The 24,160-nt window shown below is 43.2% G+C and overlaps 1 protein-coding gene across 2 annotated transcripts in view; it reads right to left on the reverse strand.

Annotated features, from left to right (window-relative positions):
• kif13ba (kinesin family member 13Ba) overlaps window positions 1-22,908 on the reverse strand; it is a 39,706-nt gene extending 16,798 nt beyond the window's left edge. Inside the window, exons 1-9 of one of the 2 annotated variants that reach the window (XM_069174351.1) lie at window positions 22,738-22,908; window positions 22,171-22,503; window positions 16,951-17,044; window positions 7,087-7,099; window positions 6,536-6,596; window positions 6,322-6,414; window positions 5,543-5,723; window positions 4,178-4,265; window positions 3,638-3,772 (exon numbers count right to left, since the gene is read on the reverse strand). In XM_069174351.1, the coding sequence (XP_069030452.1) occupies window positions 3,638-3,772; window positions 4,178-4,265; window positions 5,543-5,723; window positions 6,322-6,414; window positions 6,536-6,596; window positions 7,087-7,099; window positions 16,951-17,044; window positions 22,171-22,240 (735 nt within the window). In that variant the 5' untranslated portion in view covers window positions 22,241-22,503; window positions 22,738-22,908. The remainder of the gene's footprint in view (window positions 1-3,637; window positions 3,773-4,177; window positions 4,266-5,542; window positions 5,724-6,321; window positions 6,415-6,535; window positions 6,597-7,086; window positions 7,100-16,950; window positions 17,045-22,170; window positions 22,504-22,737) is intronic. The other variant, XM_069174352.1, reaches the window with a different exon arrangement.
• Window positions 22,909-24,160: the final 1,252 nt, after the last annotated feature.

Below are 24,160 nucleotides of genomic sequence, written 5' to 3' on the forward strand. Positions count from 1 at the left end.
TCGGGTCTTTTCCAAGCTTTTTCTCTGACTGTCGTAATTCGACCAACCAGGTGACACCATCACCTTTCAGCCTGTGGTTGACAGCTTCCCTCTGTGTCCTCCCAGAGGCTGTTGAAGAGGTGAATGTCACACCTCTATCTGTACTGGGACAGATCCACTCCCGGCCGAGAGTGACAGGTCAGCAGCTGACAAGGGTGAATGTAACACCTGCTGTGAAGCCGAAGCAGCACATCAGCTGGACACGTATCTGTCTGCAGAGGATGCGTCCAGCCGGCGCACCTCTGTGCACTCACTACTGTTTTAACAGGACCCAATATGATATCCTGCACTTACTGATCAGGTGACATCCCCTGGTGTTCGGAGCCTGATGAGAGGACTGTCTTCGATGATGCAGAGATTCACCACCACACCCTCATACGGCCCTGAATCATTCGGGAGTTCACACTTCTGTGTTCTTCAGCAGTGCCTCAGAACAGCAAAGAAAAAATTCAACTGACACGTCTATTTATCAAATGCTGCTCGACACCCTCTTTTCTTTTCTCCGAGGACGACACTGCATTCCATAAAAATAACTCTCTCTCTTAGCCCATTTTCTGCTCTACTTTTTTCCCACTCTGTTAAATATGGAAACCTATTGTTTCCCCTTTTGACATAAATCTTTTTTTTTTTTTTTTTTTTAAACAAGGCCTCCTTACCTTAAGAAAGGTATAATTTTGATCTTAAACATCTGAATAATCTTTAAAAATGTTTCATCTCACATCCCATTCAAATCTAAGGTTTCAAGCGCAAGCAACTTTATTCCTGAAAAGAGCCGGCTCAGGACACGAGAAAGATCAACCTCCCGGAGCAGCGCTACAGATCAGCCTCAGATCACTACAACCACAGATCTCTCAGACTGAAGAAAATTCTTACACAAACAGGAGACGTGCATCTGGAACAGAACAAATAAGATCCAGATCAAATCCAGACCCCAAAATAGATTCTCTCTATAAAAAAAATTAAAATAAAAGCCCTGAACTGTGAGTACATGTTGGAGAGCTGAGGAGAGAAGGGAGCCAAAACTGATGACTGTGAATTCAGTAATTATAGCTCCTTACTGCAATGCCAGTATCTGTTACCTGCTAATGTCACACTGTCCTATTCTAGTCTTAACGTACAGCTGGCTGGTGAAATAAGGAAAACCAGCCCCCGTGCCGTTTTTCTTCCTTAATAAAAGAGAGTCGATACCTGGTCAGCAACCTAATCAGCAGGCAGGATATGCAGCTTGTCCGCCTACTTGGCTGCAAACAATGATCAGAGTATCAACATTCAACACACAGGAAGTGATGTAATAGGTGCCACCAAAGAAGAAGAAAAAAAAAACACTACTCCAAGAATACCTTTTCAAAAACCTGCACAACGCAAAACAGTGTTACTGTAAAGTGTTTAGCAATGCGGAGAAAGAAGTAGCAAACAACCGAGTATTACCGGCAAATAAGATCAAAGTTCAAACTGACTGACCTTTGAGTGCAGTGTTGGGTTAGAAAGTCTGAGCAGGTCATTTTAATGAATGGAAATCCTTTGAGAAGTTGCTGAGCGTCAGCGTGACTCATGCAGCGACGGGTGATCCTGCTACCTGCCAAAGGTTGCAGTTTTGAACATGTCCCTTCATCACAGGGCGTCTAATAGAAACACTGGCTGCTCCATTAGGGGGCGCAGGTGAGCTCTAATGTGATGATTGACAGTCACTAATTCTGTACAGCTGAGGATGGTGGGGAATTATTCAACTTGTGAAATATTGTATATTCATGTGGCTATTTCAGGGATGTATACCAGTCAGATGTTACTATGACTACCATAGACTGTGCTACTGTTTCAGATGCCCTGAGAACACTTGTGAGCAGTTTTGAAGCACTAAAGTTATTTGTCTCAGAGTGAACAGCAGTCGCTTGATATCTTCCACACCATGAGAACAAGCTCAACATCCCTCATGACTGTTGCAAGAACTACAGAGTAGAGCACACACAGTCAGACTGAATACTACAACCAGCACGGCATGAAACTCAAACAGAAAGTAGCTTGAGGTCAACGGGGAGAAAGAGGAAATTGCAAACCTATTGAGATTATTAGTCTGATGTCCACTTGTTTTATTTATAATGAACAGACAAGAACACAAAGCGTCAAAGACAATAAAAGGACGTGTCAGCTACGTGATTCACTCACTGACTGCACGGTTAAAACGTGTATTTAGCCTGATGAGCCCACTGACTGACTGACTGACTGACTGACTGAGGGTGTGCCTTGAAAACAGAGCAGGCTGTATCAGCTGACAAACTCATATGCCAGTGAATTATTAACAGGATTTGCTGGTGGCAAGTTGGTCTGGAAACAAGATCGAGGAGCAGGAGAGGCTAAGTGGGTCAGCGAGGATGGACAATTAGTCATTTAGATCTTTTCTGGAGCGGCCGGTCAGACGGCTGACCTGACATCATCCCATTTGGTAACTACCTTTTCACTCGCCGGCTGCAGCGGCTGACTCATCAAAAACCTGCCACACACTGTTTGTCCAGTCAAAGTGCACGCAATTACACATTCAGCACACTTCTGTACCGGTGCAGACAATGTTTAGCACACTACTACACTATAACAAATAAATAAGATGTGAAATTCACTAGAAACATTGTGGCATTCAAAGTAAGTTCACCAATCATTAGGATTAAAAGAATTACCACAAAATCTAGGTAATTTAAAAAAACAAACTATGATTTCTCCACACCGACTGGTGCGCCTAACTTTATCATTTAGGTGCACCAGGACATTATTTTGGTGCATCCAAAACTTTTCTTTTTAGTCAGTTCTCATACACATTGGTAACCTGTGACTGATGATTCAAACGGTGTCCTGCTTCATCCTCCACAGCGGGTTGAAAAGCTTTAAGACACCTTCACTGCTCCTTGGAATAAATGAAAGCTCATTTGTGTCACTACAATGAACAAAATGCTTCTACATATCTGTATGTACAAATATGTGCTTTGCTCCAAGGACCGCATCATTTATTTCTAATAGCAAAATGTGGACGACGATCAACATGTCCAGCTGCATTCACAGTTTGTACGGCTCATCCTGCTCTGCATGGATCAGCACACCTCTGTCTGCCCTGAACGCAGCCACGCCGCCGCTCTCACTCATCCGCCCACTCACTCACTCGCTTTTTGAAGAAAGTCTGTGTGTGCTTGGTGTGGCGAGACAGTGTGATGCATTTTGGAGAGCTTAGAAGTGGGTGGATGATACAGCAGCTTATAGTGTAGAGGGTAAGTGTATGGTGTGGGGAGTAAATGTGATTTATACCCAAGGTAAAGCACACACAGAGTGACTCCCCCAACCCTGTCTTGTATAGCAAAAGATTATTTGTGGTAAAAGATGAACCAATCACACATCAAATTCAAAAAGCATTACTTCTGTACCTGCGATCATCACCAGTTACACCTGAAGCCATCAGCATTGATTTGGTTTTTAATTTTCTCTATTTAAACCACTAAATCTCAAGAATCTCTATTCTATGTTTTCCATAGCAGTTTAAAAGAGTCCGCTAGTACTTAAATCAATTGTGTGCGTGTGTGTGTGTGTGTGTGTGCGCGTGCACGTGGTTATTTCTTACCCCAGACTTCACGTCTTTAAGTGTGTGAGTGAGGATGATGTTGAAGACAGCATGCGATCGACTGCTCTCCTCATTCATGTTGGTCGCAGCGACAGTGCGAGATTTATTCCCCTCTGACATCAGAGACTCGATGTCCTGAAGGAACAACAGACAATAATAATAATATTAATATTCTTAATTTCAATTCCTCCTTCAAAAAAAAGAGTTTTAGGAATATTATACAGTATATTCTATTCATATTTCTATATTTAGGAAATACTACAATTAACTATTCATGTTCATATTTTTATATCTAGCTTGTATTTAGTGTGATTGGTGGGATGACTTCGGAGACTGCTGCCACTATGTGAGAAAGTTTAAAGATGAAAGGGAGAGGGAATGAAGGTAAGACACTCTGCTGGACACAAACTCTGGACAGACTGATTGTGATCAGCCTGAATGTGACACACTGCTGTACAGTGGATGTCAGCAGGGTCCATAAACCTGAAATAAAAGCATGGTAAAAACGTTGCATCACTTTTTAAAGATGACTGTTTGTACCTTGTAGCTAGCCACCGCTAGTCGAGAAAGGCCATCCACGTAGGGACCCAAAACTTTATGTTCCCTCACCCTCAGAGTTTGTCTGCCCCTGGACAGGAAATAAAAAAAAAAACAGGTTTAAAACACAGACAAACAACATGGTCACTCTTGGAAAATGACCGATCATCTAATGTCTTAGCAGAGGTGGCAGTCGAGGCTCAGCAGAACTTTCTCCCCTTCATACAGACTTAGTTAGCGCTTGGCTCTCTGACCCTGATCCTAACACGCTCCAGGCCACAGAACTTCATCATTCTCTGATCCACCGCAAAGCACATATGGCTGTCAGATGGTCTGCTTCTCTTTGGCCCGTTTTACTGAGGTCAAAGGTCATATGGTGAGTGAAGGTCGAAGGTTGTGCTGTCTGGGGCAGCAGACGCAGGCCCGCGGTCCTGATTTACGGCTGACCTGCTGGACATGAACTGGCCTCGATCAGAGACTGCAAGGCAGAAGGTTAATCTTTTTATCCACTGACCACAGCAGCTGCTGGTACCACGGTCCTCCACGGGCTGTCTCTGATTAATCAGATAGCTGCAGTGTATGTGAGCGCTTAGCTGCAGGTTAACGGCTTACATGAAAAGTAGACCTAACACGGACAGATAACATTTAAGGTGTTAAGAATCTATTCATCTCATTATCGGATTATTTTCTTGATTACTCAAGTAAATATTTAGTCTATAAAATGTTACAAAACAGTGGCTGTTATCGATCCCAGTTTCTCTGATTCCATTTCAGACGTCTTGTTTTGTCAGTTTAATGAAAGATATTAAAAAAATGTTTTCGTAAAACTGAGAAAAAGCCGATTATTTTCATATTTGAGGGCATTTCTGCTTGAAGGATTACTCGTGATAAATCAATTATCCAAATGGTTGCAGATTCTTTTTCTGACAATTGACTAATCGTTGCGGCTCCAAAACATAACTTATAATTAAATTTAATTCCCTAGTGTTTGTGTTTGGGGCCTCTATTATCCATGTCCAAATGGATTTGTATTTGGTAATGAACCTAATGTGACTGTAACTCAATTTTTCCTGCTGTTGATTCAATCCCATCTCTTTGGTTAAAGGATTTCACTGTGAAACAGCTGAAGAAGCTGAACTTGTAGTGACAGGACACCACGAGGATATATTATGAAGATAAAGTTTGTAAACTCAATATTTCTTTGATTTCATTTTGGCTTGAGGAGTGGAAAGTGAACACAAATTCAGCAGGGAAAGGGTTACGTTTTTTTAGCTTTAGGATTTGTCAGAGCCATATCGGTGTATGGAGTCAAATAAACAATCATCCTTGTATTTTTAAAAGGGTCGGACTTATAGGTTGAGGTCATACCCTTTGGGGTCGAGCAGATCTCGGACCTTCTCGTTGTAGATCTCCATGAAGGACACCTCGACAGTGAAGCTCTCCTGCTCCCGCTGCTCCTTCTGGGTCCGTTCAAACAAAGCACTGCACAGGCGGGGAATCAGCCCCGGCTGGTCCACTGAACCCATCATGGTGTACGACTTACCTGAACCTGGGAAAACACACGCACACGCACACACACACGCACACGCACACACACACACACACACACACACAAACAAAAAGGTATGATGCAAGTTCTTTTTCAACAATCATAAACTACTTCATATACCGCGGATGTAATTCTGAGTGAGACTGGTCCTGATTTATCAGCTCTAGGTAGGTAGGTAGGTAGGTAGGTATTTACTTTATTAATCCCAGAGGGGAAATTTTTTAATAACTCTAACTTAGTTGTTGAAAATGTGCCGGGTCAACATCATGTGTGATTTCAGAGTAAGCTCATCGTTTAACATCCCGTCTACACTGAACGTGTTTCAGCTTCTCTGATGTGACCAAAACGGGGATTTCAACTTTTGATTGAACTTTGTTCGTGATGAAGAAAAGACGGACTGTCCAGGTTTCCTGTCACAACACATCCACACTGACGCTCCTCTGTTTATTATTTCAAAGCCTTAAAGCAATTACCTATTAAAGTCAGACAGAAATTCTAGACATAGCATGTCCACCCTCTGAAGTCAAGTAACAGGCTCTGTTATAAAACATAATCACCTTAAATATATTCAGAACAGAGGTGTCTCAGTGTAAATTACCAGTTTGTCCATAGGCAAAGATACAGGCATTGTAGCCCTGGAAGGCGTTGTGGAGAAGACTTTCCCCAAGGCACTGGAACACCACCTCCTGACCTGAAGACACACACAGAGTAATCCATCACAACTGTGTACCGTATGTTCAGTTATTTACAACTTACTTCCACAACGACACGGTACTTCATGTGATGAAATGTTTATGTTTTCATAAACTGACCTGCAAAGTTTTCCTTGTCTGTCTCGTCCATGGACCAGAAACAGTAATCATAGGCGAAGACCTGAGGAGTGAAAACAGCAGCAGCATGAGACAGACGGAAAAGGAGGAGGAACACAGATTTTCACTTTAAATTGCCATAAATGTTTGTGGAAGAAAACGCCATGTTTTACTGGACTTGATATTCACGCAAGCTACCACACAATTAGTCTCTTTCAGAAGGTAAACATATTATTTTTAAATGACAGTCAACATAGTGTACTTTAAGTGAATGTTTGTGTAGCAGCATGTACATTTTTCAGGTGACAGAAGGAAAAGAAACTATGGGAAACTGACTTATACTTTGTACTACTGCCTGGAAGGTTGCACACAGTTCACAAACTGAGTAGAAGAAATACAGCGGTGTCCCTGTTGAACAGAGATGATTCACAACCCTGGAATCAGCTTAGTGTTGAAAATATCTGTGTGTGTGTGTGTGTGTGTGTGTGTGTGTGTGTGTGTGTGTGTGTGTGTGTGTGTGTGTGTGTGTGTGTGTGTGTGTGTGTGTGTGTTACCTTGGACTGACTCCTGATGATGTTGGGAGGGTCAAGGTCCACGGGAGCGTGTGGAAAGATAGATGGATGACATTTAGAGCAACATTAAAAAGGATGCAGTATATTGTATATTCACAGCTAACATGGTTTCTTATCATCATGTGTCCTAAGAAGAAATAAGAAAGACATGGGTGGACAGAGACGACAGCTGGATTAGGGCCATTGGCTTCAGGCGTTGCTTGTTTTTTTTACACTGCCTATCACCTTTGAGTGTGTCTGTCGCTTGTTTCCATCTTTTTGTGAAAGACGGTTCTGATGCTGAAGTTGGCCGTGTTGAAGTAGTGTGTGCTGGAGTCGGATGATGGAAAGGTTACCGGGTCGAGGCCGCGCTCAGAAAGTGACAGAGACGTGTGGCAAAAATGCCTCAGAGGAAAAGTAAAGAAATAAAAATACAAAAGACATTTGAAAAGAAGGGGAATTGCCTGTGATCTTTCACAGAAAAACAAAGGAAGCACATGGTGCAAACGGGAACACATAAATGCACGTAAACACATCAGTATTATGAACATTTAGCCAACAGCCATGTCCTTTAAAAGCGATCTCCTCTGCAAGCAGACGGCCACTCCATCTGGTTTTCTCTGCATACTGTATGAGGAAAGGTCAGAGCAGCAAGATGAGGCTGATCTATTTTTAAAGAGTATGTTATGAACATGACATGTAAGCACTTAAGAGGAGAAACAATGAAACATAAAACCTAGGTTTTACTCTTTTGCAGATTACTGAGAAATATGCCACATATATACGACAAGTGCTTTTTCAATCAAGTATGTTCTTGGACAGATTTGCTGACATGACAACTGTACATGTCAGAGTATCCCACCTACATAACAACACCTGGTTCATATTCATCTGGTATTTGGGCGTGGTTAATTGGCGTTGTACACCTTTTGTGATTAGCAGGGTAGCATGGGTTTGCAAATAGTTTGCACATGTTTGAGCATGTGCATGAATTACAGATGCATTTCTGTTGTCCATGTATGCACAGACCTGCATGTCCACTGCCCATCTCTGAGTCAGTTTGGGAGGAGACCGAGTCTCTTAGGTCCACTCAGACGAGGATTTCCACACAACATGAAGACCACAATGATGTTTAGCATCTCATCACAACATGAACCAGGTTTCACTGACCCTGTAGATCAAGACTGGAGTCAGTTGACTAGCGAGCACTCCTTAGATCTGCTTCAGGCATGCAGATGACAAAAAAAATAGTGACAGCAGCTAGATATGCATTTTATTTCAATTTGAAGAATTTGTGTGCTATGAATTTGACCATTTACCAATGCTGATGTCTGACATGCTTTGCTGTGATTGCACAGAACTTCTCTGAGTAAAGGCCAGTTGTAATTATGTCAATATGGTTAACTGCGGTGTGACATTGGTTGGACTTGTGGTGCCTGAGGGGAAAAGAGTCTCTGGCAGTGTTACTGTCTCGTTCTGCAAATAAACTCACACAAAACCTGAACAAAAAGTGTCAAGTGTTTCTGTTTACACTTCTCCTCTGAAGGCTAAACAATCAGGCACTTCTCTCCTATTGTTCTTCAATTCTAGTGTTCCTCCATCGGTGCAGTGCTGGCCCCGCCCACAGGGTCAGGGCAGCTGTCAGTCAAAGAGCTGCGTCAAGTCGGATGATGAGGCCGGAGGTAAGAGGTTTACACACCCACACACAGAGATACTTCTAGCCTTATGAGGACCCTCCACTGATATCCCTCCAAAACAAATTATAACTCATCTCGACAGTCAGTGCTGTATGTCTAACATGAAACCATATCCTAACCTTGACCTTCTCCTTTTCCAACCTTAACCCTCAGCTTTATTATTCTGGCAAAAAAACCTCCCCAATTCAATACTTATACAAGCTCGCGTAAAGATAGCAGCACAAGAACACAAACGCGCACACGCACGAAGACACTCACAAACTCACACACCTGTTTCCTTTTACCCATGCACATTCTTTAGAACCCACCAAAGCTGTAGTTTTTGCACAAACCAGCCAGCGATCCGTTATACTTCATATTTCACAGACGTTCCACTGCTGACGTGCTGCACTCAGAGAGCAGAGACAGGCAGAGCAAATTCCTGTCTGCTGTCTAATTGATTTCAGCAGCTGGTCAGATCAGGATACAATTAGCACCTTCTCCACACTGCACTGTTTCAGACTCCACAAAACCTCCAGGAGTCTGTCTTTGCAAGTGTTTTCAAGGTCTAAAACTCAGATCAAAAGTTAAAATGCAACGTTAAAATGACATTTACTCTCTAAAGCTACAAAGGAAGGAGCGAATCATCTGATTCTCGAAGACCATACAATCACTTCTGTCAACATACATCTTCAGTGATGTGGATACAGACTTCCCAACCTATAGTCTTTTTGATATTAAATTGTTCGTGACAACCTGATTTCCACATAATTTTGTTTCCATGAATGCTCCTCTCAGCGCCTTTAGAGCATCCTACAAGCCGACGTTCTCCCCGCAGCCGTCTCTCCGCTGTAGGGATGAAACCAGCATGCAGGTTTTGACGTACGTAGTGATGACAGCTGTCATGGTTGCTTCAGAGGCTGTAGGCGAGAAGGGTCACCGATGTATTGCGCTCAAACGCCCATTAACGAATCTAGTGGCCCCCCTGACCAATGAGAGCGGAGGATGGGGTGGTCAGGAGAGCCGTGAACCCGCCTCCCTCGGTCCTCAAACACTTCTATTCGTCCCTCCTCTCTTAGGGCTGCTCCTCCGCTCTGATTGCCGTCATTTAAAAAATAACTTAATGCATGGTTGCTCCCCCCACCCCCCACCCCTCTCTCTTTCTCTACTGTTCTTGCATTCTTTTTTTCACTCTCTCTTGGACTGTACCATCCACAGCTGTGTGGGGAGGAACGAGGAGCGGAGGATGGAAAGAAGGCTGAAGGTAGCCAGGGGGGTTGAGGGAGGAGAGAGGCTGGACCTGAGACTGGAATGTTAAGCTGAAGCACAAAGGGCATCAGAGGACCACGGTACACACTGATGGCACATGACAACAGGACATGCAAGAGGCTCAAGTCCAGCGCACACAGACTGCTGCGCCACATGACAACAGGTCCTCGCATACTGTGAAAATGATCACATGGTAGACAGCCTGTGCATATCACCCTGCAACTACAGACCGTACGTTCAAGGCAACGCAGAGTGGATTGTACATGTTCAGAGGCTTTAGTACTTTGCAAATATACATTGAAAGTCTGTATTCTACTCTTACAGCAAATGTACAGCTGCCTACTGCTGCTGAAATATCACAGATGCCACATAAAGAAAGAATGCAGAGCAAATTTCTGATCCGCAGCAAACCGTCTGCTACGTCTCTTCAGTTCTCACCGTCCACTGGTGTCGACAAGGACTTCATTAAACATAAAATCACAAATACATAAAGTGGTCAACTTCAACATTGAAAAGCAAGAATATTTATTTGATGAAAAACCTGAAATGTCTAAGCACACAACAATCGTTCTGAAAAAGCCGATAAACTTGCATATATTTAGAAAAAATCAGTTCCCAACTGATTTGATGTTGAGCTTGTATCAAAAAGAGCATGCAAGAACCATTTAAACTGATTCATACGTCTTCAGATTTAGCAGTCGAATCGAATTGAAACCCTAATATATTAATTCCAGTTTATCAAACCGTGATGCACTTTAACTGCTTCAGAATCTTTGCAGAACTTCAACAGAAAACCTGACCTACGAAATAAAAATGGTTTGCATGGCTGATGTCAAATATCTTGCTATTGTCAGCCAATTGACCAGTGGAGCATTTTGTAGATAGTCCATTCACATTTAGATTCATAATAGCTCAGGCTCATGATGCAAAACTTGATCTCAAAGCTTATTTCACAAACTCCAACTTCCACCATCACACAGCCAGTTTTAGCTCAAAACTGGTAAAAAAAATAATAAAATAAAATCGACATATCTGGAGAGTCTGTTACTGTGCAGCAACTACAATGGACTAAATCCATAGTCAGAAAAGCACACTACAAGAGCAGTGGTGACTATGGTAGCCTGCTCACAGATTTGTGACATGGACTAATCATTGTGTCCGTTCTCCTTCCCTCCGGAGCTGCTAAGCAGGTGAAGAAGTGTCAGTTTATTGATGTGTTTATTTGGTAGCGTTATCTCCTTATCGCTGCAGTCCAGATAAGCTCAGTGTGATGTTCCTGGGAAAGTTCAATAGTTTCAATGCAACAACTCACATTCTCTTTGTTTAGAAAAACTTTGTCTAAACTTTGGTTAGATTTCTCTTATGACTCATTATTGCGAACCTGACGTACCAGTCTCAGATGTCCGAGCTACTTCCAGCAAATGAAAGCACCACACGATATAAATAGAAAGTCCTGCAAAATGTACACTTTGAAATGTTACTCAGGTTTCCTAAACTGATGTTGTTAACTCAGAAGCATTCAGAGCTAGGCTCTTCCGAACCCTGGCTTAAAGATATAAACGTGTACTTCACGCTGGGCTCAAGTTTCTAACCTCTGCACTGGTTCAAGCTTCAGAACAGAACTATCTGGATGAAACCAACCAGTGTGGCCTGTGGATGAATGTCGAAGTCATTATATCAGTGGACGGTTAGAAACTCCCACCATCACATTGTTGGTTCAGACTGGATTTTTCTTCTTCTTCTTTTTTTTTTTTTAAATCACTGCACCTCACTTTACATTTAAATACCACTTTTCTATATGAACAAAAACACCGCAGATCCTCCACTTCAAAAACAGATCTTGGCGAGCACAATAAAACCACACATCCACACAATAAAAACTACGCTCACACATATGCTGCTACACACACACACACACACAAAGCCCAACATCAATTCAAGATACGCAGCCACACAGCCTCTTTTGTATATCGTCTTGGAAACCGAGCCGCTTGTGTTTGTCTTCCTGACAACTGACAGGAGACAGATCTTTGTCAGAGTGTGTCAACATCCAGCTTCAGTAGTCCAACGCAAACAGCCTCAGGTCATCATGCAAACCGTAGCGTCTGACCACACGGCTGTGGGGAGGTTAGCTCGCTGCTTATCAGACAGACAAGTACAAAGTGCACTCGCCATGCAATTCAGACTCTGGTGTTAAGGACATCCCTGGTCATTTCAAAGAGAATCTTAAAGGACATGCAAAAAAAAAAAGCACAGAGGACACCAAATAAAGTGCAAGATGTCACAAAAAAAAAGTATGTAAACCCTGGCTGGCAGAGTGCATAAAGAGGTAGATCATACCATTAATGTTTCCTTGATGGTCATGAATTCAAAAACCGTAGCAAATCCTAAAACTTCATCACTGCAGTGAGTCACTGAGGGTGGCAGCACTGTGCTGCTGGTGGAAAAACTGAACCAGACCCACAAGCACCCACACGTGAGGAAAAAATGAAATAAGGAAGTAAGCCTCAAGTGAGGTCCTTTCAAATGTTCACTGAGGAATTACTACAAAAATAGTATGTGGAAGTTTTGATTAAGTAAAGCTCAAAATGTCACTTGAGTCTCATGTGAAAAAAAAAAAAGGCTCTTGGAAGGAATAATGTGACTTAATAAAAGACATAAAAACTATCTGATCATATTCCAAAGGATTTTTTAATTCTTGTCTTGCAGCTCAGGCTGTGGTTGGAGGCGGTGAGCAGGTCGGCGCTCTACTGTGTGTCAGGCTTGTTCCAGGCTCAGTGTTTAACCAGTCCTGCATGGCCTTGTCTGCTTTCAGTGACGGCTGTTATTTTCTTTTCCATGCCAGAGAGGACAATATTTCGACTTTAGTTTGAGAATATAAAGTTAAGCAGGCAAGAGAACAGCAACAGACCTAAAACATATGTATGGATATTGAGTTATGCTTTGAAAATGACTGCCTTTGAAAGGTCTCCTCCTTTACATTTTCAACATGCTGACTCCTGTATTACTTACAGCAGAAACCAATTAGGAAATGACCAGGAGAATCCAGCAGGAGAAAACTGGTGAATATTTAGATCCGAATCTTAAACGGGTAATTAACCATCATTTGCCCTCTGAGAATAATTTCTCCTTGTTGCACAGTAAGTAAGAACACGAAAAAGAGGAAGAGAAAATAGGCTCTGGTTTCATTTAAAATAAATGGAGACGAAATGTCTAAAACTGAACTAACCGATCGGGCTAATGCATAAGCTGTGGGGCATTCAGCCAGAGTTCTGTCTGCCTGAGTGCTTCTACTAACCAGGAGTAATCGTGACAGCGGAGTCAGTGAACATTTTCAAGTGGAAGTTCTGTTTCCCAGCTCCCATTAGACATCAGATCAGAGAATCAGTTCAAAGGCGACAGCTTCCTCCATTTACCTGGATAGACAATGGTTACTGCCAGCCCAAAAGAAGGAGAAAATCCTTCATTTGTATCCAAACAGAACTAATCCTGAGCTGCAGCAACAACCTCCCACAAAAACAACAGGGCAAATATTTTCCAGAACTAAGTCTGACTGCAGAGATTATAAGTCTCGTGCAGCAGAAGGTGAATATACACGTCAGAGGTTCCATCGTGGATGATGAACAGTTTTATTTCATCACAACAAACTTAGCGGGCAATCAGATGGAAGTAGCGCTTCATTAAAACAATGCACAGGCCTGCATTGGTGAGGGGGTGTTGCCGTAGGTACCAAAGTCCAGTTTCAAAATGAGATCTGTGAAATTTGAAAGTGAAGCAGATGCCAAAACACTGCACAAAGGTTTCCTTATATAAACGGTAGAAACGTGGTGCTTCTGTTACTAAGTAAACTACCAGTAGTGTGCACTTTATGCAAAAGTTGCCTATTTCAAATTTTTCTTCAAACAACCCAACATTTGCAGCCCTGAACTGACCTTGTTTGAATAAATGATGCAGCTGTGTTTCTACATACTGAGTCACAGTTGGTCAGAAAGCTGCTTCAGGTTAAGGAAACACAGTTAATCCTTTTGTCCTGTCCTTAAATGAAAATATACACCAGCCTTTCTCCATCACTCTACTGATGGTAAAATGTAATACCCTGCAGTAAAACAAAAATCTGTCACCTCTCACTACATGTTCCTCTGTTCGTTAGGACCACTTGTCACATGACCTCTGACACAGGATATCCTTCCCGGAGCTCATTTGTGTCGCAGGCCAATGTCCTGCAAAATTGTCATGCCAGCCTTTGTTCCACATTGTTTCCACACTGCCAAATAACTCAGCTGCAGAGTAGCTCTGGTGCGGTTTAATGCTCACAAAACAATGTCTTTTCTACCTTGGTAAGAATTAAAAAAAAGTGGTCAGATTATATTAGCGAGGACAGGAAAATAAAGTAGAAGTGGGGCAGGATGCACCTTCCTGTTGTTGGTAATCTAGGAAATAAAGATCATTTAAAGATACAATGGAATCCAAAACAAATAGCAAACATTATGCAGATAATTAAGTGTATTTAAAATAGGAGAGAATCCTCAGAAATGGTTAATAAAACAAATCATTATAAAAGACATAATACATGTAACTTTGTGGCCTGAAAATCAAAACATTTTCTTTTTCTTCTCTCTTTTCCTTTTGGTTCAACCAAACGTTTGGTTGAAATCCTTGAAATTCTTGAAATTTCAGTTTAATGTGGTCGTCCTCTATTGCAACAGCTGGAGTTGAAGTTTGTGCTTGTAAACTACAAAAATATAGACAAAGTTTGGATTCTGTCATTCTGTTCCCCCCTCTTACACGTCGCCTGCTGCAGATACGTCTTCCCTGTTTAAACAAGGGGAATCCCGCTCAGTTAGCTTAAGCAAACAACATGCACCTGCAACATCCCAGCTTTATTGCACACTTCCTCTACGTACCCACTCCTCAACTAATATTAACCAACTAAAATGCTGAGTAAACGATAATCCTCTAATGTAAACACGATGTCATTGTAACCTGGACCCAAATGCACAAAATGAAAACAGCATCTGCATGCCGAGTGCAGCCGTCAGTCAGCCATCAGTCAGCCCGTCCTCCTGTCACTTCCTCGCCCCTTTTGTCATTGTGGAAGAGAGAGAGAGAGAGAAACTACAACTCTGCTCTTGTTCAGTCCTCCATAAAAGTCACCGGGGAAAGTTTATGGTCGACAGATGCTCGAGTAAATGAGTCTTTTTTTTTTCCCCCTCTTCCATCTTCTCCTCACTCAAGGAAGGGGCTTCACGGTCACCGGCAGCGACCCAGAGTTAACCTCCAACTGTGTTGCCACGGAAACGGAAGAGTTGAGAAAAAGGGAGGAAGCCAGGCGGTGGGGAGTTACGACCCGGCGGAGTGAGGGAAGAGAGGAGCGGAGTGGAGTCCGTCTTTTCATGTTTAATTGTCCCCGTCTGCCTGCATCGCGATGCTGCTGTCTTTCTTCCAGGCACCTCTGACACACACACACACACACACACACACACACACACACACACACACACACACAAACAAACACACACACACACACACGTACGTGCGCGCGCACAGACACACACACACAAACAAACAAACACACACACGCACACACACATGAAAACACATGCTGCTGCTGTTGTCTGCTCATCAACCTCAGCCTGAAAGCAGTATTATTCATCGCTTCTGATCTGGCAGCCTGCAGTCAGCTCCACCAGTGACAAGGAGATCTTTCTTCTGACGCAGCTGGCTTCCTCCAAGATGGCCGATCAGTAGTCCGGCGTGGCCTATTAGCTGATTTTGAAACATTACATCATTTAAATCAATAAAAAAAAAAAAAACTTCAACTACGACAACCTTTTCTTGCAGATCTGATGGTTAACCTCAACATCTGTCCTTCCAGAGTTATTTTAGCCACACTCTTTGATGGGCCTGATCCCCACTGCCACATTCCTTCACTCAGACACAGATCCAACAACACACAGCCCCCCTGTTCTCCCCAGTATCACTAAATCTAATAGTTCCAAAGATCCCCTTCAGTGCAGGATTAGAAAGACTCCAGACTCCAAGCATAATTTAGCATGACTCACTAACAGCAGCTGGATAACAAGATGCGACAGGAAAAGCCAAAGGAGAGGGGAACAAGTGACAAGTAATGTGAACTGAAATCCACCTGTCCCGAGGAGGCCCAGCAGGTGGTCAGCCAGCCTCCTGCCAAAAACTACAGCATGAGGACAAAGAAACATTCCAAACAAATCTGAGACAAGATTTTCGAAGAAATACCAATTAGGGTAAAAACATGTGAAATTCCCCAGCACTCTGTATCTCTGTCAGAGCACAGGGGGGGCTTACAAGAACTACAGTACAGCTGCAAATCAGCCCAGAAACTGTCTGTAAGTAAGCAACAGAAATGGGGCCACTGGCAGCTCACTGGCTGAGAGTACGACTATAAAGGATGTTTAAAATGTTGGCCATCTGAAACAACCCACGGCATCATTAGTTTAGCTTAAGTGTGTTTACCTTTAGCAAAGCAGCCCATTAAATCAAAAATGAGCTATTAATAGTTCCTGTTTTCAAATATCTGTTGATGTACACACGACCGTCAACAGACACAGAAGGAAACTTTAAAATCTGTTGATTCTCCTTCAAGTTCTGAAATCAAGGCGTCCATCTTTTTCTGTGAATACGAGCAGGATTTATGGATGTATACTTCTAATGGGAGAAAATCTCCCTGACGTGTTTACATATGTTCAAACCTATTTGTGTCCTGTTAATTTGTGTGAAAAAGGTATGTAATATTCAAATGTGAATTCCCTGAGTGCTGCAAGAGTTGTAAACTGGGCCTCTAATGGAAAAACAGAATGATGTGTTTTGGTTGAAGTACTTGTGTATAGGACAATAAATGAGTTCTGAGGACACAAGAGTTTAGCCACCCGACAAACAGACTTACCTGGAGTCTCCTTTTCCGAGGTTAGTTCCAGCAGGATGGAGGATCGTCTGGTTCCTCGCCATTTCCACGACACATTTAGTGTTTAGTTCCTTTTCTGTTGATCAGACAGCAAGTGTTACTACCACATCCACAGCACGGACAACTCACACACCACACATCCCAATTTACAAGCAGACATGATGCTCAGAAAATGACTCAACATGTTTAATGACCTACATAATGGGTCAGTTTACAGACACGGAAACTTTAACCAACACGGATCTGATGGTTACTTCTTCTCTGCATTAGAAATTAAGCAGATGTTAAATTGCATTGTAGCAATAATTTCCTGTAAAAGATCAAGTTGAAACAACTGTGAGCAGGAATCTGGAAATGATGTTTTGACTTGGAGTAAGCCCTGGGCTAAACAATAAAACAGAACCTGTCCAGGCTTTCTCTATACATACATACACACACACACATAACTAATGACCTCCCATTTTGACCCTGGCGTGTTTGTGTCATGATGCAACACTTGGCCTTGCAAACTCCAACGGTCCATTTCCTCACTCAGCAGAGGGAGCGGTCCGAGTGCTTTGTCCACTCAGGTATTTGTCAACAGGCTGCAGAAGTCAACACACGATGTTGCCCACTGAGGCTACTTCATTAAGACGACTATTACGCTGCCCCATCAAAAAAAAGAACTGTTCCTCTAAATGAAAGATGTGCATTACTACAAAATACAAATTAAGACACAAACAGAACAACCAACTCATTTCAAGTATATATATGCAATATATATGTCAATGTTTTTGAGTCTGGAGTGTTACACATGTGCATATGCTTGATATAAAACATCTGGTCTCACTGGTCCAACATCCAACATCTGGCCTAACTGGTCATGCATTTAAAAAAAAAAAAAAAAAAAAGTTCACAAGTAGCAGAAGACCAGGTGAATGCAAAGGTCAAAGTGACTGAAATATAGTTTTAATAGCCGATTACTGCATTACACTTCACCACTGCAGTAAAAAATAAAATAAAATTGTGTGTTTAAGGGCCACAACATAATCAATTCAACATAATTCTAATCATACAGTTTAGTCACTATCCATGTGTTAACATTGGGCTAATCAATAACACAGCAACAGGAAATGTCAGCCAGAGGAACATCTCTCTCATCAGGCAACAAAACACAATGACAAATTCCTGCTATTCAACCGAGCTGATAAGATAAAGGTGGGACCAGGTCCTTTGCGCCCATAAGTTCCCCCCTGGTTGGGACACCTTCCTCTATGGTGACGTCCTCCACAGGAAGATCTGAGGTCAGTGCTGGGAACAGCAGAACTCCTTCAGCTGCAAATGAGTGTTTGCTCAAGGACACTTGCTGGTAATAAATACTGTCCCTCAACTGTAGGAGCAGGTTCAGGCCTCACATGTAAACAAGCATCCATCCGGCTCAACTGGCCTTTAAAAGGCACCGAGATGCTTTTCCTATAAATGCAAGGCATGCATTACTATAAACAAAACTTGCTCTTTTTTTTTTTTTTTAACCACTTAAAATATATATCTCAAATTAATTAAAGTATAAAGTGTTACATATGTTTGCTTGTAGAACTCATATTATTGGGGTTCCTTTCCACCATATTCATTTAAGTAATCGGATATAAACTGCTAGATTTTTTTTTAACAGACAACCAAGACACGACACAGACGGCTGTCTAATCAATTTCACTCGTGTAGAAGACTTGCAAGAGCATGCAAGGTTGTCAATCATCAGCAAATGTGTTAGGACAGGAAAAACATTCTGTGGTTTCAATTCCTTTCTTCTACAAGAACCATCTCAAGCGTTGTTTTACAAGTATCGTTCTATAGTGTGAAGACTTTCAGTTGGTATTTCTCACCGAGGAGCGACTACTGTAGAGGGGGGGGGGGCGTACATATACAGTACAATGGGCTGGTCACGGGGTGGGGGTGGGGGGGTGGGGACAGCTGCTTGCCATGCGCAACATGCTACCAGCTCCTTAACAAACAATGCACTAGCCAGGGTTGATCACAGTGTACAGAAGACAGCAGTTTCAAATACACCTTTGTTTAATGTGCGATGATTTCTCCAGATGACTCAGTATGAATCGTTAGCATCCTTGCTAGACGCTACCTGACCATACCTGCCCCTCTCTGTTCTAGACAAGAGGATTTCCATCATCTGTGTCGGTGGGCAGAAGGCTTTGTGTGCTTAAATACACCTAAATATTAGCATGGTCTTCTCTTCCGATCAAACACAGGCTAATAACTGAAAGACAAAAGGGAATCCCAATCTGAGCAGTTCTACGTCCGATGGGTGGAGCTGTTGCGGTCCACTAACATGTCTGCTTAGTTAGCCTCAACATGACTGTTCCTGGCAGGAAGACAGAGGTAGAGCCATGGAAACTTGGGGTCAAAGGTGAGAGGACCAGAATCACCGTCTAATTCTTCTGCTGTCAAGCTAAAAAAAAAAAAAAAAAAAAATTAAAAAAAAAAAAAAGGCAGGAGGAGAGAACAGAGACTCAATGACAGAGAGAGCAAGATGAAGCTAAACAACCCTGTTTAGCTTCATGTTGCTCTCACTTGTCAGTCACCCAACTGACACGGAGAGAAAACTTTCTGTCCTACCATTTCTTCTCCTACTGCTGCCTCCATTACCCACGTCCCCCTTGTGCTACCGCCATACTTCCTGGCCAGCCGAGGGGAAAGTGTGATGCGGTATGGTTGAGAGGATAAATGTACCCATTGTTATCCGCCTCTCATTGCTCCATAACCAGCTCCCACTTTCCACTGGCCTTTTCTCAGGTCCTTCCCTGGGCTACCGGTGCTGAGGTTTGGCACAGCAGCTCCGACACCAGCCAGGAAGCCGATTGGCTGTGGCGTTGCCATTGCTACGCCTGAGGTTGCCCCGTTCTTCGAAGGCCACAGCCATGGGAACATGAAGCATTATGCAACGTTAGCAAATACTCATTCAGACTGACTCCTTTCCTGCCTTTGTCCAGCCAGGCAGCTACACCAACTCTCCGCCGCAACCTGGGACACACGAGGACGTGGCCTCTGGGATAAAGAAGCCTGCTTATTATTTCAGAGTCACAGGTCTGAATCACCACACCAGCTGGGGCAATGTAAGTGAGGAAAGTGTCGTCCCTCAGCTACACTGCCGCTGTGCCCTGAAGCAACGGTCTGACAGGAGGAGACAGAGGACGAACTAAACAGCCTAAAGATGTGACTGTGTGGAGACCTAAATAAAAATAAAAAATAATGTGGAACTGGAAAAGAGCACGCAGAGCTCTCTCTCTAGGGTCCGATTTGATTTTTGAGTGCGATTTGCTCTCATTTGGTTTCCGGTGGCTACGTGAAATCATACAAATATTTCATGAACATTGGTAGATTTTGGACAGAGGTCCTATTCAGGCAGAGAAAGCATCAGAACGGCACGACTGGAAACGTGGCACTGCCGGTTCCAAACCCACTCCGGCCCTCAGCCTGCCATCCATGTGCCTACTTTCTCCCATTCACCAAAATCAAGACTGTTTTTTTTCTTGCTGAATAATGGAAGACACATGCACACATTTGTTTATGCACAAAGTCTAGTTAGCAACAAGCAATGCAGGCTGGCTGTGACCAGCGTCACTTCTACCTCTGAAAGACACTTTTAGAAGTTTGAAAACTCAACAGTGAGTAACACATTGGATTCGAGGCTGACCGAAGGGCCACAATTACTCTGTCACTGCATTCATTTTTAAAGGACAGCGCGAGGTCTTTTGCGAGTTATAACAAAATAAGAGGTGATGATTTCTGTGACTCTGTTTGACAGTTGGCCATCACCTGGAGCTGTCAGGCCACAGAGCACCTGGCAGCCCGGGACGTGGTCAGAACCAATGAAACTGGAGACATAAAGGGGATTGTTGGACAGAGAGATGTTTGCACGTGTCAAAAACAAATGTCTAACTTTAGAAAGAGTCATCACTGAAAATGTCTCCCTGACTGAAGGGTGTCTCCACATTAGAATTAATGGTGAACCCCTGCCTATGGGAACGGTGTAGTGATCCACCGCCTTGATCTTGTGACCGACATCTCCATCTCCGAGTGGGAGGGGAGAGGGACACACGTGATTCATTCTGCCGGTTGTCCGTCAACCACTTTGCCTCAGGAGCTCTCCTCCTCCTCCTCCTCCTCCTCCTCCTTTCATGGGACACATGGTATCCCACAGCACAAACACGACTTGGCAATCGACCAGGAAATGTCATCTGTGCCTTCCTGTGTGTACAGCCCCGCAAATCTGCAATATAATTGACTGGAGCATTTGAGCGTGCATGAAGATTTGCGCAACACTGTGCCTTTGTTACCCGGGCGTTTCTAAAAACAGAGATGAGGATTTAACAATGTGTGGACATGTAGCGATGCAGGGAAGACCATTGAACTGAAAATATGTGTATGACAGTGTGGTCTTAGTTAAAATTGTGATAACAGGGACAAGACAAAAGCCTCTATTCAGAAAAGACATCATCACTGTGCAATCACATTTCCAGCAAATGACACCAGGTGCACTGATGCTGCAAAATCAATAGGGCAAAGTTTTTTCAGACTTCTTCCAATTACATAAACAGAAAACACTTGTGTCAAACTACTGAGTCTGCTGATCCCTTAAGTAAGTGACAGATGAAGTCGAGAAGCCGCTGGCATCTCTATCAGGCTGTAAAAGAGACAAAGCGTCTGGACTTTCTCACAGCGGATCGCACACAGCAGCTCGCTTTTAAATCTGGCTGGATGGCAGGCGGCCATCAGGGAAGCCCTATGGCAGCACTGTACAAACATGTGCCACCCAGATCAGCAGGGCTACAGGGTTTCTTTGGTTGTTTAAATCTGCATCAGCTCATTTCACTAATGGGTGTTGATTTCTGACTGCCATCCCATTCCCAGGAAATAAAACTGGGGAGTACTTAAGTCAGGCCTGTCTATGGTGCACACTGTTATTGTGAGATGCAGTTTGTTTACAGTTAGCCCGGTGTAATCTAAGCATCATGTAAGACAAAGATAGCCCATCAGGAAAAGACGTTTTTTCAGTCTTTCAGTATTCGTACTGATGATTCAGTATGCACCTTAAATATTGAATATAGCCTTGAAGCATGTGTTGCGTGAATCTGTATTTAAACAAGACAAACAGACGCTGTCAGCATGAGTAAAAACCCAAATCAGAGCAGACTGAAACCCCCTCACCTCTCCTGTTCATGGGCCGGACACGAACAGCCACCTTGACATTGGCGTCGTCCAGGCTGGGCTCCCCCATGCTGGCTCCTTCACTCAGGAAAGGAAAGCAGCGCTGATCCGAAATAAAAAAAAAAAAAATCAGCTCCTCAGCTGATCAATCATCCAAAAGCCTGGAAACGTTGCGCCAGCCGGACTGTCGGCCAGCTAGCCTCTCTCAGCTTTGCTCCACAGACCAGGCATGTCCACGGAAAAACAAAAAGCCTGGGCACAATCCTGCAGGACGCCGCCGCCGCTTATTTTCGTCTTCTGTTCATATTCCAGGTTCATTTAGAGGCGCGGAGGCTGCAGAGAGGAGACATGTAAATCAGCAGGATATCACAGCAGCTGGGGTTTGTGACTGAGCAAACATATGCTATCAGCAAGGAGGAGCAAAAAAAAAAAAAAAGGGCTAGCCAGCTAATTTGCCAGACAAACTGAAGAGGAGCAGCGGCAGGAAAGGAGCGCGTTTTGGGGGCCATTTCCTCCCATCAGGCTGCATAACAGTCCCGGACAGTACCCGACCTTCGAGCTACATACCTCGGCGGACTCATCCCTGAGGTGACACCGTTAAACCTGCGAGTAGAGCCGAGAGAGATCCGCGGAGAGCTGCCTGGCGATGATCTCCAGCTTCCCAGCGGAATCCGCGGTCCTCCCTGCGCGTCGAGCTACAAACAGCCAGCAGCATCCGCCCTTCCGCCGAAGAAACCTTCAAAATAAAAGCGCGGACAGTTCGACTCATCTGTCAAAAATACAGAAACTCACCAAGGAGATGTGAAGGACAGTGATTTTTTTTTTTTTTCCCTCCATAAAAAGTTAACATTTTAAGAAGCGACCGCTGATGTTTATTCGGTCATACACGTTTCAAAGTAACGTAAACTCGTAACGTTAGGCCTCCCTGACGTGAAATAACCGCGAGCTTAAAGTCAGTGACGTCACTTCGCTAAGACCGTTTACTAAACTTCACGACGGACTCGTCGTCTGTATTTGAACATATTTACGTCAAATCGGTCGTTTACTTTGTGTTGAACGTATCTGCTGGACATGGTGACATTGCTCTTCTTAAAATCGGTGGCTCAACGCGGTTGTCACGTGAGTTTCCCCCCGTGAGGCGTGAACACACGAGCCCGGCCGGGACCCGGTAACGGCGAGTTAAAGGAGCTGCCGGTCGCGCCTCGGTCGGTAAGAAGTCCACTTATAACTGTCACCTCTTTCCCGGAGGAATAAAGTAAATAACAACTAGAAACAACTTGAGGATAAAACACAGCGGGGAAAGTACTTGTTACCAGATGTGTTCGAGACCCCGGTCAGTCACGTGACACTTCCGGTGTCCACCGTCAATGTAAATATAATGAACTTTACACTTCCCGTGCTTTTCAAAATAAACCTTGATAGTTCAATCCGGTTCTTTTACATTACATCACACCACCGCACACTTTTCAGTTCAGTTACATTCATCATTACATTTAACACTAGAGAACAGAAAAACAAACAAACACGTATCCAATACGCAGCACAGCAATGAGGTCTAACAACGACACAAAATAAACATATCCGTAAATCCATCAGCTATATTCAGTCATCCTTGAAGATTATTATTCTATTCTATTCTATTCTATTCTATTATTTTATTCTATTATTTCTATTATTATCTCATTGCTTCTGTATGCTGCTGTAGCGAAAATAATTTCCCCTCAGGGATTAATAAAGTAAATACCTACCTACCTACCTAAGACCCCCTGTAAAGGATACCCTACTGTTTTAATAGGCTATAGGCTAATTAATCGATATTAATTAATATGAATTATTTAGTGAATACTTCATTATTATGCAGGATTGCCTCTAATTTTGATTAGCAAGCAGATATGCAAAACATACCACATTTTAAAGGTGAGCACTTCGCCATCTGCATTTTATTAAGAAAAATAGATCAGCATCTTATTGATATTCCTTGCTTCGTGAC

Source organism: Embiotoca jacksoni, unplaced genomic scaffold (genome assembly GCF_022577435.1).
Source record: "Embiotoca jacksoni isolate LCO1_2020_lvr unplaced genomic scaffold, fEmbJac1.0.p SCAF_6, whole genome shotgun sequence".
NCBI classification, from domain to species: Eukaryota; Metazoa; Chordata; class Actinopteri; family Embiotocidae; genus Embiotoca; species Embiotoca jacksoni.